At 37.2% G+C, this 11,384-nt stretch overlaps 2 protein-coding genes across 3 annotated transcripts; both read right to left on the reverse strand.

Moving 5' to 3' along the window:
* Positions 1 to 700: 700 nt before the first annotated feature.
* LOC135085406 (uncharacterized) lies at positions 701 to 2,183 on the reverse strand. Its single transcript, XM_063980195.1, has 2 exons — positions 2,062 to 2,183; positions 701 to 1,701 (listed from the first exon to the last, which is right to left on the reverse strand). The coding sequence occupies exons 1-2, from the start codon at positions 2,090 to 2,092 to the stop codon at positions 734 to 736; spliced, it is 999 nt and encodes a 332-aa protein (XP_063836265.1). The 5' UTR covers positions 2,093 to 2,183; the 3' UTR covers positions 701 to 733.
* A 1,006-nt stretch (positions 2,184 to 3,189) lies between these two features.
* On the reverse strand, positions 3,190 to 10,959 carry LOC135085409 (PBAN-type neuropeptides-like). 2 transcript variants are annotated; one of them, XR_010260103.1, is made up of 7 exons: positions 10,829 to 10,959; positions 9,796 to 9,890; positions 7,722 to 7,822; positions 6,987 to 7,140; positions 5,459 to 5,577; positions 3,796 to 4,317; positions 3,190 to 3,598 (listed from the first exon to the last, which is right to left on the reverse strand). XR_010260103.1 is itself a non-coding variant. In XM_063980201.1 (6 exons), the coding sequence occupies exons 1-6, from the start codon at positions 10,904 to 10,906 to the stop codon at positions 4,262 to 4,264; spliced, it is 603 nt and encodes a 200-aa protein (XP_063836271.1). In that variant the 5' UTR covers positions 10,907 to 10,949; the 3' UTR covers positions 3,190 to 4,261. The 2 variants fall into 2 exon arrangements, 1 of the variants encoding a protein (XP_063836271.1); XM_063980201.1 differs by having other exon boundaries at positions 3,190 to 4,317; positions 10,829 to 10,949.
* Between the last annotated feature and the right edge of the window lie 425 nt (positions 10,960 to 11,384).

The raw sequence follows: 11,384 nt of genomic DNA on the forward strand, positions 1-11,384 counted from the left end.
GATTTTTTCCGCTACTTCTCAGCACCAGCCATATGTTGTCGCGAAGTGGTGGTAAGGCAAGTTAACTGCGAGTCGAGTTAACTGCGCATCTGGCAGCCGTGACGTCACGTCACCGCTCTGATACGGACGGGACGAGCGGGGAGAGGAGAGTGGGTGAGTGCGAGGGAGAGTCGCATTCCAGCGAGGTGTGCAGCTAGCTCGGTCTTGTTGTGATTCAGTATGCGAATAGTGATCCTCCCTTGTCCCTCCAATCAATAGCGCCCTGAGGATTCGCGAAATTGTAAACTCAGTCACACACAGTTCTCTTTTGTTTGTATTTTTATGTGCTGTCTCATTTTGTGCTAATAGTTGTAGGCTAGTATGCCTGCCGCTCTCTCCAAAAATGGTTTCCGCAGAATAACAGTCATGTTCTGGGTTTTATTACCACAGAGCACCCATGCTGAGCGGTGGCCAATTTTGGTTCAAACTACTTGTACATTCTTACTTTTAATCTGTGTTGTTGATGTTAAGTTGGAACCAAAATATATGATTTTCTTTCTTTCTGAGGTACGGGGGCGGCACGGGAGGGTGTTTGAGACGTCAAAACGTCTGCGAGACTTGTGAAAATGTGTGCTTTAAGATTTTTATGATCTGTCCCGTCATAATACGTCAATATCACCTCCCTTGCCGGTTCCATACCTCAGGCATTGACTGAGTTAAAAGCTCACTTAATAATAATTAGAATTTGTATGTCTTAACTCAATTTAATTTTGCCGTTAATGTTCGACGGTAGTGGTAACCCTCTCACAGGCTGCAAATTCTCAGGTTCCCTATCTTTTTCCGGGAGTGGCTCATCAAAATCGTACTTCTCAGCTACAATTGGAACCTTCGCAAAATAATTTGGGCTGCTCATTTTGTAGAAATCTCTTTTCGGTATCATTGTACCTTTATTCTTCTTCGTACTACTTTTTAGAGGTGTTGTATCCTTGTAATCTTCTGTAGCATTAGTTTGTTTATAATCGTACCACAAATCTTCAGTCTTTGCTTTCATTTCTTCTGTCTTCTCATATTCGTATTCTACAGGCCTTTCTGTAGCTTGGGTAGTGTGTTTAGACAGTTGTTTATAAGTAGTTGGGAAGTCAGCCAGTTTCTCGACATCGCTTTCGAAGATATCTTCTCCTTTTTGGGGGATGACGTAATCTTCATAGCTGTCGTTTCCTTTCATTTCAATTTTGGCGAAAGTCATCCCATCATCACCTTCCTCTCTTTCTTTCTTCGGTTGTCTAACAGATTTCGTGGTTTTTTTTCTTCTCTCGTTGACGAAACGACTGGCTTTCGGCAACTCTTCACTATAATACTGTTCTGTGTCTTTTTTCGTTACTTTTATTATCTTCTGTACCTCCAAATCCTTTTGGATTCTTTCCTTGACCTTCTGCACTAGCTCCTCAAAGTTAATCTTTGCGTATTTCACGTTTTTTGTCTCTTTCTCGACGCTTTTGTCTCGGGGTACCCTTTTAGCTTCATGCTCTTCGCTGTTGCTCTCTGACGTCTCATGGAACGATGATTCCTGGCGATATTTGACACCTGATTGTGAAGCCAAGTCTGCCAGCTGGTTGGCTAGTGTATCAGGCACGAATTTCTTTGCAATTGACTTGAAATCGTCCAAGTTGGCTGCCAGAAGAACATAGCAATGCGTCTGGATGATCACTATTGATGATATGTCTGTAAACAATAAAAAAGCTACAAAATTGGGTTGTCTTCATCGGCATTTTGTCTCGGTAGATCCCAAATGTCTTTTGGTGCGTCTTCGGCCGTAACTTTCACATCTTTAGGAGTTTTTGATAGCTTAGGCTGTGATGGCACTCACTTAGCGTGGGCAAGGGACCCCTTTGCTATTTGGGTGCCTAGAGTGACCATTTTTCTCGCTCTGTCCTTAAGGTAGTACATAGCTACTTATCCAGAAATAAAAAAAAAGTTTATCTTTTCTCTCACGAGAGGATTTTATTCTACTCAGCCAGAACCACGGTGCTAACTTAGTTTCAATTATAAAAAAGTACCTACGAAATATGCACATTTACTCACAAGCTTGTGTCCCAAGAAAATATGAATTCATATTCGTTTTATTTTTTATAAAAAACTTGCAACAGTCTATAAAATGTCGCTACATTTTAGATAAGGTGAAGTAGTGTTTTTTTATTGTTTAAATTGTGAATTGAAATGAAAATGTAAGTTATTATTTCTTTTGTATGTTATTTATCTTTAAGAAGCTGGTTAGGTGCTCTCAAAAGTTTAATGCATTTAATTAATACAATAAAGGTACTCTACTCACATTACGGGGAGTAAGTGGGGCGTACGATATATACCTACACGACTACACGTAGGTAAATAGTAATGTGGGTTAAAGACAGTTTTCGCAAAATGATTATGTCCGACAGGGTTATTTTTAATATTGGCAATAAATCATCAAATGACTCCAAAACTCATTTTTGTCGAGGCTCTACTAACAACAGCTTTAAATTAATTAACGTAGGGTAAACTGCCAGTCATTGGACACTTAAGAAAGGTATTGGACAGTTATTTACTGAATTAAAAATAGCATTTCTATTTCAACAACTGAGAGATTCCGACTGATGGAGATAAAAATGCGTTTTTTTTTAGAAATATTAATTTTAAGAAAATTCAATTTTGTCCAATGACTGGCAGCGTCCAATGACTGTTTACCCTACATAGTTTACACAGGTAGGTACTTAAATAAATACAAGTAATTTTCGGCAATTATTTTTTATTAAATTCTCATAAATATCGCTTACAATCTAGTTTAATGTATACGTATTTTATAACAATAATATCGTCCAAAACATTAACGTGTTACAATCTAAGAATGAGGTATGAAGCGGCCATTTTTTTTACAATTTTACGTCATAATTGTAAAATTATGCAACTTTTTTGACCGCTTAACTAGAAAGACGCCGTTATAATGTTAATTTAGTTTTCTAGTCCTCTTTAGGCCACGAAGAACAAAGACTCTAGCTAGGGTACATTTGGTATTGCAACCTCATAAAATAAAAAAAGGGCATGATATAAAAAAACATTAATTTTCCAATTATTGAGAATCCTAAGTCTGAGACATTAAAAAAGAAGTCTGGTATTGCAACCTCGTTGAAAAAAGATAGGGCATTAAAGAAAACCGACTCGATGGACGGATCTGCTAGTATCTAGTTTGAAAAACGGTCATTTCAAGAAGCTCTTAGAGCATGAGACGGGTCAATAGCAAGTCGAACGAATACAAGAGACCAATTTTAATAGATTGCTTGAAGAAGAAAAAGAGGTAGGGGTATTATGAAATGACACTAACATAGAATCTTTGCTCAAGAACAAATTACAGCCTTTGGTTTTTAACTTTTTGCCTTTACAAACAATCAAATTAAATCGAGATTTGAGCGTAACTAGTAAATTTAAACACAAATCTACAAGCTCTAAGTGTTCAGCTTAGGAGTCCCCAGCCTATAAAGACTCCTATTTTCATACACAAATATAATAGAATGAACTAGAAACTAGTTTTAGGCAAACTGCAGAATCTATACAGTTTGTGACGATCACGTGACTTTGGCAGTCAAACCTGTCTGTCGTCTGCGGTGTTTCCGGACGGATACGACCTGCAAGCTTTCAAGAGGAGAGCGTATCTTTACCTTAAAGGCCGGCAACGCACCTGTAACGCCCCTGGGTCTGCGGGTGTCTATGGGCGACGGTAATCATTTAACATCAGGTGATCCGTCTGCTCGTTTGCCTCCTATCACATAAAAAAAAAAAAAAAACCACTTCATCAGCTTGATTTCACTTTATCCCATTCCTTGTCCAAGGTTGGGCTAAACTCTGCAGCATTCTTTCTCCTTACCTCATCCAGACTTTAGACTTCAGCGCTCTTTCGGTTTTAGCGTTGATATCCTTGGTAACTTGCCTAGATAGAGTGGTTTTTTAGACTGCATTTATTTACCGATTACTAATGTAAGTATCTATAAACCTCACTGATTGAAACTCAATCATGTATCCTATGATTGGTTAATATTATAGTATTTTTGAACCAAAAGCGTGCTTCAACTTTTTCTTGAGCATGAGTGTCATTTCAAAATCCGTGCTTAAAAGTCTTTGGTCCATTCTTCAAATACAAAATGGCATCGTTATTTAAAAACTACCCTTTCATAAACAATATCGTATTAAAATTACAGAGGTATCGTCAAACATCAGTTAAAACGGTAAAGATTTATAGTATAAGGTCATCGCGTTATGTTTTCGTCAAGTTAGCGCTTCGTGCTAGCCGTATCTTCTCTGGGTAAATGTCTGGAACAAAAAGATACTTTTAAAGGACTATAAAGGTACATTCACATTAGGCGCGGGGCGTTCCATTTTTTTTGAAAGTTCTTAGTTCGAAAAGGAATTTGTCTAATTTATGGCAACTGGTGGTCTGTATTAAAATGGTAGGTAGTTCTTTATTTTTGTGTAGAATTATAAATTAATTATTTAGTTATCTGCACAGAACATTAGAAGAAGAAATTGCGGTAAACTTTACAACTACATGACTTAGAAAAAAGATTTGATTTATGGACAATTTATTTAATTGTATAAATTTCGTAGCACACTTATCAACCCGGAAAGGATCGTAGAGGAGGCGGTTAGTATTCTTTGTATGAAACTCCAGACTACAACGCACACTATGTAACGTAAACGCCTCGCCTCGCGGTTGACGGTGCGCGAAACTGTAAGGCAATTATTCATTCTTTTGAGCTTAATGAGACAGCATTCCCTCACTTATTATAATAGCCAAGTAGTGAATACTCGAAGACGTTTGAACATAGTTACATTAGAATCATTTCGAACAGTCTTTGCTAAGAGATTTTTTTGTTATCTGGGCAAAAAGTTATACAACCAAGCAAATAAAATTTTGAACATCTATTCTAAGTCTAAATCGGAAGTTAAAAAGTTAATTACTAAATGGCTTTTGAGTCAGAACTATGAAGAAACGGAAAAATTTATTAAATAAATAACACCAAACACATACACACCACACATACACACCACACATACACACCACACATGCATACATACACGTCATACACATAAAACATATTTATAGTAAATCTCCACAACACCTCTAAATAAATAATTTCAAATTGTAAGATGTACCTACTAACCTTAGTAATTATGTATCTTGGGTTGGAGGCCTGGTGCTCTAAGATACAGGCAGGATTCTGCCTAGTTTAGACACCAGTCTCCCACAGACAAATGTACCAAACTAAATTTAAGACTAGTTTTAAGAATCTGTTTGTGGAGAGAAAATAAATATATTTATTATTTATTATTTATTTATTATATAAAGGCGATGACAGCTCGTGATAGGCGATACGGTGTGACCTTTGTTAGACTATGACCTTTATTAGGATTCTACAGACAAATTACTTATTACAAATAAATTGTTACATACCATACGAAGCGTCTAGTTCCCTCCCCAGTCTAGGAGAGAAGTTGAGGGTTCTGCCGAGTCGCGGTGAGAAGTAGTTGTGCCGGGAAATGATCTCTTCCATGTCTGGTTTGAAACTATACCTGAAAATGTTGAAATTTTTAGTTTCATTCATCATGTCAATTTACTGTCCATCACAGGAGCACGACCTCCTTAATATACAAAAAGTCAAAATATGAAGCATTTGGTCACCTTTTGGAGGAATAATATTTGGTCACATGCACAGGAAAAGTTGGAGTGGTTTTTTTTTCTACTTTACCTGACCACACGTTGTCAATGTTGTCATTCAATCAGTCTAATGTACCTATATTGATGTGAATTTAAAACCTTCGTCATAATGATAATTATTATTTCAGCCACAGGACGTCCACTATTGAACATAGGCCTCCTCCTATAGGCTTCCTCATTTTTATTATTATTATTACAAGCTTTAAATTGACTTCACTTGTTAGTATGTGTGGGACAAATCTTGCAACTGAAATTAAGACCAGTTCAACTCAACCGATTGAGCTGAAATTTGGTATACTTATGTAAGTACGATGACAATGCAATGTTATGGTATCATTGAGCTGGTCAGATGATGGAGTCAGGAGGTGGCCATAGGAACTCCTAGACGAAACGGCGGAATCGCATCGAGTTTGGGTTCGTTGGATTTGTCTTTTCGAGCAGCTTAGTGCTAGATGATTTCCAGGGTCCTGATGATGGAGTCAGGAGGTGGCCATAAGAACACCTAAATGAAACGGCGGAAACTTATCGAGTTTGGGTTCGTTGGATTCGTCTTCCCGAGCACTTTATTGCTAAATGATGACCAGGGCCCAGATTGAGATACAACTAAAAGTGTATTTTTGATTTGTGTCGCTGAATAAAATATTTCATTTTCATTTTCATTTTTTTAAAATAAAATTTTAATAAAAAAAAACTTTTTTAAAAACAAGCTTTATTCAGACATGCAGTTGTACTAAAACGAAAAAAATAATTGTACCTATATGCAACGGTCAAATAATTTCTAAAGCTTGTAGCGCAAACAGAAAAAAGAAAAATAAATTCCATGCGCGATACAAGCTTTCGAAATTATTTGACCATTGCAATTATTTTTTTCGTTTTAGTACAACTGCATGTCTGAATAAAGCTTGTTTTTAAAAATGTTTTTTTTTATTTGGCTCGCAAAACTGGATACAATCCATAAATTCAAGTTGTATGAAAACATGGTAACTAACTTAGCCTAGATTGATCCTACTAGATGCAAGCACAGCATGCACATTGCAGACAGCACGTACCTACACTACTTAAACTACTACAACGCCAGTACTAATATGACGTGAAAAAAAAGTCATCGCCCGGTTGGTAGCGACCTGCGTCTAGCGCCTTCCTGCTACCTTTATGAAGACGTCGGTCCACCTTGTCTTCGGTCCATCGAGCAGATTAGCTAACACTAAGTACCAACAGAGTATAATGTAAATGATCATGAATGGATTGAATTAAGAATACTCACACTTCGTCATGAGAATCAGATGGCGTGACAGGCACTTTCTCAGGCAACCTTCTTCCCAGCCGCGGCGTGAATTCTACGTTCTCGAACGTGCGTTTTTCAGGGTAGACGTCGATGCTGCGGCCGAGTTTCGGAGTGAAGACTACTTTTTTTGTCACTGTTGGATGAAACATGGCTTGGTCAGGTGTCTATCTATCTATTTAGGTATATTTGTTTACTGTTTTTAATTTTATAGTTTAAGCAAAATTCGTTAATTCTGTGGATAACCTTTTTGGCCTAATTAGTTTAAGGAAAATATTTGATTTAAGTCTATTTTATGTATCGGCTGTTGTTATTCCCAAATAAATAAAATATAAAATAAAAAATAAATAAAATTGAGCAAGTAGTTAATACGACATGGGGCCTACAAAACACCACCTCTGTTACCGTAGGTCACGACTTTATACTGAGTGGGGAATTGCAATGGGCATCGCAAATGTCAAATTTCTTCTTTTGTGTTTTCTCTTGCTACTGTTCAAAATCAATAGCCCTTTCCATGGCACTTGTACGTTCCAAATAAAGCTTGCCCTAATACCACTTTGGAACAACTTTTAAAGATGTTTCTGAGAAGAAGTGGCGGAAGAAACTCAGTCTCCTTTGTCCGCCTCTTTTTATTGTGTTTAAAGTAGGTAACTATTTGTATGTGATAATATGGCCTGAATAAAATAATAATTAGAAAATTAAGAACTGGTGACTTACCACGGGTCTCCGGATCGTCGGCCTGGCTTTCGTAGAAGGGGAGCTGATCGTAGTAGAATTTCAAGGCGTCGGCAGCTTCAAGAAGCCTCAAAAAAGTTTGCCTGCAAATTAAAATCCATTTAAATATCTGAAATAAATTATGGAGACAAATATTTCTATCCTCTTAAAAAGGAAGAAGAATAATGTGTAATTATTATGAGAATGAACGCCCCACAAACGTCCCACAACTTTTTGAGAAAATAAACTTCTAATGCTGGGTTGCAACCATCTTACTTTAACTTTGACAAACGTCAAAATCTGTCAAACTCCATACAAAAAGCACCGGTTATCGTTATAGTTACCATCAAAGTTAGGTGCTGCAACTCAGCCTAAGTAAAGTTATATTAAGTACTACGAGAAGATAATAAAGGACAAAGCACACTTATCAACCCGGAAACGGATAGTAGTACCGTATCAACTCGAGGCGGTTAGTCAATGATATTATATAAAAACAAAAGCAGATATGTTATAAGCGCTCGCGCTGTGAATACCTACTCAAATACGTCCCAATTGGGACGTCTTGTGTTTAGTCTTCGTGTGGCCTGCGTCGTGCGCAATCGCGTGCGTACCACACCGTAAGTTCCTGTGTTCTTACCAAAATAAATAAAAAATGCCATCGTGTGTGTTTCGAAAGTGTACCAATTATGACTCTAAAGTAAACAAAATACAAGGGATCTCTTACCACATGTGATTATGCAAAATTATTTAGTATTTATATTTTCAATTATACACCAAACATTAATGATTATAATACCTTGCCAGCTTGCACATAATATCTTACCTAATATTGCCGGTAACAAGCATTTTTGCAGTTTGTGAATTAAAACTAACATTGTTTGGAACTGTAGGTAACTTATGCAAACAATCAAGACGCCATGCGCCATGTTCAAGTTAAGAAAGAGAAAGCGATCTTGTTTTGACGTTAGAGCGATAAGGATGCGTGCGCTGCGGACATAGATTAGTTAGGGGCCATCCATATAGTACGTCACACGAATTTCATGATTTTTTGACCCCCCCTCCGTCCTTGTCACAGGTGGTCACATTTCTGAGACCCCCCCCTCCCTAGTGTGACGTCACATGTTTTGCAATTTCACATCGAAAAATTATTAAATTAACAGCAGTTCCGAAATTAGTTTTATTTCCATTTAAATTAAGTACTTTTTTTTATGAAATCAACATTATATCAAATATTCGAAACAATTGAAATGTGATGTCACGAAACTTAGGACCCCTCCCACCCCATGTCACACCATGTCACACTTCGTCAACCCCCTCCCCCCCTCTTTACGTGTGACGTACTTTATGGATGACCCCTTAGTGCAGAATCGTTAAAACTATAGCTATCTCTTTCATTTGCGTGCTATTTCGTATCTTTTGTTTCACTTATCAGTTACATTTGTCAATGTGTGCAATTTGGAATAGCTCGGCACGGATTAAAATAGTAATTTCTATGAGCGTAACATATCTATAGTTCTATAATATCATTGCGGTTAGTACTTATTCTTTGTTTGAAACTCTGTACTGCAACGCACACTTATCCGCACCGTAACGTAAACGCCTCGCCTCGCGGCGAAAGGCGATACGAGGGTTGACAAGTGTGCTATGACCGGCCGGAAAATCACCAGTGAGATAGTTAGATAACGCCCGTATTCATAAACATTACTATGAGGTCTCACAGTGCGCATGGACGCACAAGAAACAAAGAAAGAAAGAAAAAAATATTTATTACGATGAACGTCACTTAGTTAAAAAGACAGAAATAGCACATAAATATTACAAGGAAATAAAAAGTGAACTGAGCAGTGCTATTCTGTCGCAACAGCAATGCCCATCGCAATGGGACTCCACTCAGCATATGCCGTGGCCCACGGTGGGGAAGGCCACGACGCTGGTTTTCAGTGTGCCCCATGCCGAGTGGACGAATCACAGAGCTCTATTCAACGCTGTGTATTCGATTTTCTGCTTCACTTAAGCAAGCATCGTTTGTGAATACGGGCGTCAATGTTTTTTCCCAAAAGGGAGCCACAGTGCGTACTTGTTGTCATCATTTGATATCCTCAAGGAGCGCTTGCCGAGTCGCGGGCCAAACCAGAGGGTGCCGCGGTCGCTGGCGCCTCGGTCCACGTCATCCTGCCACAATACATTAATATTAATACACGGCGAACTTCGTACCGCCTATGTTCATCAGAAATAATGTAGGATTCTGACGGTGAAAGAATTTTCTAAATCGGTCCAGTAGTTTCGGAGCTTATTCAAAACAAACAATAAAATTTTTCCTCTTTAAAATATTAGTGCAAATCGGGTTCGACTCCCAGTGAGAGTAAGATTTTCTGGTAATTTTGGTTGATGTTAGGGCTTGCTAAGTCATGGCTAGCTACCGCCATCTTACCTAAATCTAATTTTTACATTGTTGTTAAGGTGACATTACAATGTTTAACAGCATTGTTGTGTTTCGGCAGTTGGAGGTAAAGATAGGCAGTTCTTATATTAAAACGAATGAACAACCGCTGGAACTACATAATAAACTATCCTTTTAGCAACGCATTGATTTTATAAAATAAGTGTATTTAGCTTTACCGCTTGTCAGATTTAAGAAAAAAAATATCCTTGGACATTTCACACTGCGCCTCTAATCCCAAACTAAGCAAAGCTGGTACTATGGATACCACACAACGGATATAAACTTACTTAAATACTTTTTTTTGTAATTTTTTGTGAAAATTTGTGAAAAGAAACCCATCTCTACAAAATTGGCGCCCAACGTGTGGGGCCGCCGGTTGTTAGGTGGTGTTGATGATTTAATATTTTAAAATTCTATATGAGTGAATTCATATTTTACAAAATTAGAGAGGGCTTTACTCCTGCAGTGGAGACCAAACGACCATGATGATGATGGCTAATATTTTAAATAGAAAATCAAATATTATGAATGAATTTTTAATACTTTTAGAAGTAAATAGGGGATTAGAGACCCTGCAGTGGAGATTCTAAATGACTTGATAGAAAAGGTTGCAATGGAAACCAATGACCTTAAGATGATGATGATGATGATTAATATTTAAAATTACCTTCAAGTCGTCCACGGCCGTTGCAAGCGCACAAAACAGAGCAAGAACGAAAAATAACAATTTAAAATTGAAAATCATGTTTGTGACTTCAAATATTTCTTCCCATGGGTTGAGTCTATGGCGAAAGCTTCTGTACTGGCATGGGGATGAAAGGGTGGCTTTATATAAGGACACAAATTGAAATAGTATGGTAATGATTGGGGGAGAACGGGGTGAAGCGACTTGGTAGAGAAAACTATTTTTTTCTATCTGTTTTTGGCGTGTAGAAAATAAATAAAAATACTTTTCTAATATATGGATTTAGTTAAACCATTTTCTTGGATTCAATAATTAAAAACCATAAAATAAGTTGATAGAAAAAACCAATTCATTTTATTCGATGAATAAAATAATATATCAAGTAGTTACTATCTAACCAATTTTCTTGGATTAAATAAATAAAAACCATAAAATAAGTTAAAAGAAAAAAACAATTAACTAATTAATTTCTTTCGATGAATAAATATCTCAAGCACGTTTATTAAATCTTTTTGTTCTGTATAAGACCAAATTCATG

Source organism: Ostrinia nubilalis, chromosome 28 (assembly GCF_963855985.1).
Source record: "Ostrinia nubilalis chromosome 28, ilOstNubi1.1, whole genome shotgun sequence".
Classification (NCBI taxonomy): Eukaryota; Metazoa; Arthropoda; class Insecta; order Lepidoptera; family Crambidae; genus Ostrinia; species Ostrinia nubilalis.